This window comes from Physeter macrocephalus, chromosome 11 (assembly GCF_002837175.3).
Source record: "Physeter macrocephalus isolate SW-GA chromosome 11, ASM283717v5, whole genome shotgun sequence".
NCBI classification, from domain to species: domain Eukaryota; kingdom Metazoa; phylum Chordata; class Mammalia; order Artiodactyla; family Physeteridae; genus Physeter; species Physeter macrocephalus.
The window spans coordinates 182,324,804-182,329,331 of NC_041224.1; the positions used below are offsets into that span (position 1 = coordinate 182,324,804).

General features: G+C 71.8%; 1 protein-coding gene across 1 annotated transcript in view; it reads left to right on the top strand.

Moving 5' to 3' along the window:
* MTA1 (metastasis associated 1) overlaps positions 1–4,520 on the top strand; it is a 39,930-nt gene extending 35,410 nt beyond the window's left edge. Inside the window, exons 17-21 of the mRNA XM_024131077.3 lie at positions 752–904; positions 1,021–1,056; positions 3,707–3,738; positions 4,029–4,180; positions 4,269–4,520. Of these exons, the coding sequence (XP_023986845.1) occupies positions 752–904; positions 1,021–1,056; positions 3,707–3,738; positions 4,029–4,180; positions 4,269–4,419 (524 nt within the window). The 3' untranslated portion in view covers positions 4,420–4,520. The remainder of the gene's footprint in view (positions 1–751; positions 905–1,020; positions 1,057–3,706; positions 3,739–4,028; positions 4,181–4,268) is intronic.
* The last annotated feature ends 8 nt before the right edge of the window (positions 4,521–4,528 follow it).

Sequence of the window (4,528 nt, forward strand, 5' to 3'; positions counted from 1 at the left end):
ACTGGGCAGGGCCCTGCGGGGGGGGGGGGGGGGCCCTGTGGCCTGGGGACCCTCGGCACTTCGGCTGGCTCCACCCCCTCCCTGCCCGGCTTGTCCCTGGCGCTCAGCCAGGGGCTCGGGCGTGGGGGGGGGAGGGGGCAGGGCCCTGGGCTTGGCTGGGCGGACTCGGTCCCCCCAGTGGTGGGGGTGGCTTTCTCTCCGTGAGGGACATTCCAGAACCGTGAGCCAGGCATGCTCCCAGCAGACACAAGTGGCTCTGGCAGCACTTGCTGTCTGGAGTCTCGGTCCCGGGGCTGGCCTCGCCCTGACCCATGGGAGGAGGTCGTCTCTGTTCCCTGAGAGCCACCCAGGGCTGGGGGACCTTGGCAGGTGTGAGCCCGTGCCTTCCGGGCCGGCCCTCGCGGGCTCGTCCTCGGCCAGCCAGCTGGGCCGTTAAAATGCATTGTCTGGCTGGTGGCCCGCCCTGTGCTGTCAGCTCCGGAGGCCGCTCGGCGGACCTGCTTGTTTGTGGGTGTCTGGAGCCCGTAAGCTGCCGGTGGCCGCCGGCGAGGCGGCCCTTCGGCTGGGGCTGAGGAGCCGAGGAGACCGGCCCCAGCAGCTGTCCCTGCTCGCAGGATGCCCGGGGGTGCTGGACCGCGGTGCCCTCCCAGGCCCGGTCGCCATGGGCCTGCGCTCTGGCAGCCCACGGTCGGGCGGCAGGGCTGCTGCTGAGGTCCCGCAGCGCGCCCACCTGCCCACGTTGCCCCTGCAGAGACCCACCCCCGCCCCCCGAAGCCCGACCCCGTGAAGAGCGTGTCCGGCGTGCTCGGCGGCCCGACCCCTGCCAAGTCGGCCCCCGTCATCAACAGCGGCTCCCCCACCATCCTGGGCAAGAGGAGCTACGAGCAGCACAACGGGGTGGACGGTGAGTCCGCGGGGCCTGGGCTTGGCCCGCACGGCCTGTGGCCCCGGGGCCCGCCCCGCCGCGCCCGCACCCGCTGACCGTGTTCTCTCCTCTCTCCTGCCGCCGGGCGCTGCCAGGCAACGTGAAGAAGCGCCTCTTGATGCCCAGTAGGGGTAAGGCCCGGCCCTCCGCGCGTGCCTGTGTGTGCTGTGCTCACGCGTGCGCGGCGGACGGCTCAGGGCGCGTCCCAGGGCAGTCCACGCGGGCTGGGCCGCACCCTGCTGCCCCGGTTCCTCCCGATTCACCTGCCCCTCGGGCCCCGGCTCGCCCGCGCGCTGCCTCCTGCCCCGGGGCCTCCGGCTCGTGGGCCCAGCGCCGGTCAGTGGACTGTCCTCGCTCCGGCGGCCCTGGTGCCCCCGCCGCCCGCCTGTACTGTCTGCCGTCGTGCTGCGACTGTCCGCATGCCGCCAGCCTCAGCTTGCCTGGCCGCCTGTGCTGTGCTTGCAACCCTGCCCGCGCCCCTGCACCGGTGGGGGGCTGTGGGACCCTGGTCTCCTCGGGGGGCAGACGGGACAGAGCTGTGGCGTGGCCGGCATGGCTGCGTGGGGGTCGGCGAGGCCCGGGTGGATGCTCAGGTCAGGGCCCCGCAGGGAGGCGCGCCCAGGGCTGAGGGTCCCAGAGCTGAGGCAGCAGCGCCCTCTCCTGAGCGGGGTGGGACGCTCGTGGGGTGTGCTGGGGCCGCCCTCTGTGGGACCCTCCTGCCGTCGGGCGCCTCTGGAGTGTGGCTGCTCTCACCTGCCCAGGGCCCGGCTTCTGCCCCCTCAGCTGGGGGTGGGGTGTCCGTGGGCTGGGGCCGCTCTAGGAGGGTGTAGCCACGGTGGCAGCGGGGGATGTGTCAGACCTGGGTGTCCCGGGCCCCCCCAGGGGTCTGCCTGCGGCCGGACCCGTGTCGGGGTGGGGGGTGGTGAACAGGGAACCAACCAGCTGAAGGGGAGAACGTGGGAAGTGCACTCGGGGCTTCTCCTGCCACAGCCCCTCGTGACGGCAAGGTCAGGTCTGGTGTGGGTACCCCAGCTCCGTGGGGCAGCCAGCATGGACACGTCCAGAGCCCTCCTCAAGCTCGGGACTGGAGGGCTACTGGCTCCGGGGGTCTGGCCGAGGCTTGGCTGTCCTGGGATCTGTGGGGGGTGGGCCGGACATGGGGACCTGGGAGGTGGCAGCGGCCAGTGGCCACCCGGCCCAGCCCTGTCCCCTGGACGCTCCCTCTCTCGGCTGTGTCTGGGAGCCCCGGCAGGCACATCCTGAGGGTCAGCTGGTGGTACTGGTGCCGGGTCCTGCTGTCTCACTCCATCTGGACACAGGCTCTTGCCTGCACCAGGCCCCCCCTGCCCCGGCTGCCTCATTCACGACCCTTCGGCGGGGCTCCGAGGGCAGGGCGCTAGCTTGCTGATCTCTCCCCTCCCCACCATAGCCCTTGGGCGGGGAGGCTGCTGCAGCCCCTGGTCCCAGCAGTGGGGCTAGCTGCTCATCTGCCCCTGCGACAGGTGCCCTGGGGATGGTCTGATCACGCCCACGGAAGGGGGTGAGGGGCCGCGTGCTCATCAGCAGGCAGCTCTGGGCTTTGGGGTTCGACCTGTGAAAAAACCGTTAGTTAGCGGGAGGGATGAAATCCTTTTGCTTCTGTCGGGTTTTCCAAGATCGATGTGCTTCCGTGCCTACCTACTTCAGCTCCAGCGTGCGGATCCCGGGCGGGGATGTGGGGGGGGGCCGCACACGAGCCCTGGGAGGAGGCCACAGCTGGCCTCCTGGGGTGCTGTGGGGTGGCCGGGGCAGCAGCGGGTGGCGGGAGCTGGCTCTGGGCGAGGCCCGGCCCCTGGCACCAGTGGGGCCTTAACGGGCTAACCGGCCCACGGACGCGCCTGCGGCCGCATCCACCCTCTGGGCCCGCCGCACGCATGCACTCCCCTGTAACGCTGACCGTGTGCTTTCTTTCCTCCGCCACCCATCCCTCTGGTAGGCACCTACCTGGGTAAGTAGCACAGGGCCTCGAGGGCTGCAGGCCGGGGGCCGCGGCCCCTCTTTCTGCCCTGCCGGGGTTGGGGTACTCCAAGTTAGGAGGCGGTTTGCAAAAGGGAGGGCTGGACAGCTCTTCTCTGCTCGTCAAGAGACGAACCGTGGCCAAGGGGCACTTTTGGGAGGAGCTGGCCCTGGGAGGCCCCTGGCAGGACGCAGGTGGTGGAGACCAGCCCTCAGGGCCGCGCACTCCCACGCCCACACGCTCCCAGCCATCCTTGGGCGCCGGTTGGGAGTGTGGACTGAGACCTGGGACGGCGCCTTTCCTGAGTCACTGGCAGCTGCTTGTGGCTCCAGACCCCCGGCCACGGGGTGGAAGCGCTGGAACCCTGGCCAGAGCCTGGCCTCCTGGCCACTCCTAGGAGCTTCCGTCAGCTCCTCCCTGGGTGGCTGGCCCCAGGGTTTGCGAGGGGGGCTGGGGGCCCCTCGGGAGGAAGCCCAGGGCGGCCCGGCCTCCTGGGGTCTGAGTGGTGCTGCCCGGGGAGTGGCCGCCTTGCAGAGGGGCTCCCTGGCGCCACTGTATTTATACCCACTGTAGACCAGGCCCCAGTTGTTGCGGCCCAGTCAAGGGAGCGAGCTCAGATCCGAGACTCCTGGCCCCCACCCAGCGCCACCTGGGTGTGGGCTGCGGCTCTGGCGGGACCTGGCCCCAGGTTTCCTGCTTGTCGGCTGTGGGTCCTCAGCGAGTGTGCTGAGCGCAGGACATGCCCTGCCTCGGACCTCACAGCCTGTTCTCCTCCCTCTTGTCAGGTTTGGCGAATCACGGACAGACCAGGCACATGGTGAGAGGGAGGGCCCCCGTTCTCCGCACGCGTGTACCCACGTGTGTTCCCACAGCTCCCGCGGGCCTTTGGGGGAGGCCCCCAGCCCTGCCAGGCGCTGCACGGGCGCATCTGGGAGGCCCGGTGGGACCAGGGGAGGGGCAGGCGGCGGGTCTCCACGGCCCCCGGAGGGCCCCCTGCCCGCCCGGGGTGGCCGAGCCTCCACGCTCCCCGCCGGGACCACCACCTCGGGCTTTCCGCGTTGCCCGCGGGGAGGCCCCGGGCTGACCCCTGGCGCCTCCCCGCCGCAGGGACCGAGCCGGAACCTCCTGCTCAATGGGAAGGCGTACCCCACCAAGGTGCGGCTGATCCGGGGGGGCTCCCTGCCCCCTGTCAAGCGGCGGCGAATGAACTGGATCGACGCCCCCGATGACGTGTTCTACATGGCCACCGAGGAGACCAGGTGGGGCCTCCAGGGCCAGCGGCGGGCAGGGGGCAGGGGCCACCGTGTCCGCGTCTCTCGTCCGCGTCACTCGGTGTCTCGCTCACAGGAAGATCCGCAAGCTGCTCTCGTCCTCCGAGACCAAGCGCGCGGCCCGCAGGCCCTACAAGCCCATCGCCCTGCGCCCGAGCCAGGCCCTGCCGCTGCGGCCGGCCCCGCCCGCGCCCGTCAACGACGAGCCCATCGTCATCGAGGACTAGGCGCCGCCTGCCCGCCCGCCTGCCCGCAAGGCCCTCCAGCCGCAGACCGCGCCCGCCCGCCGCCCGCCCCGCCCGTCGCCCGGTTTCGGTAGTGCCCTCCCCGCCGCCC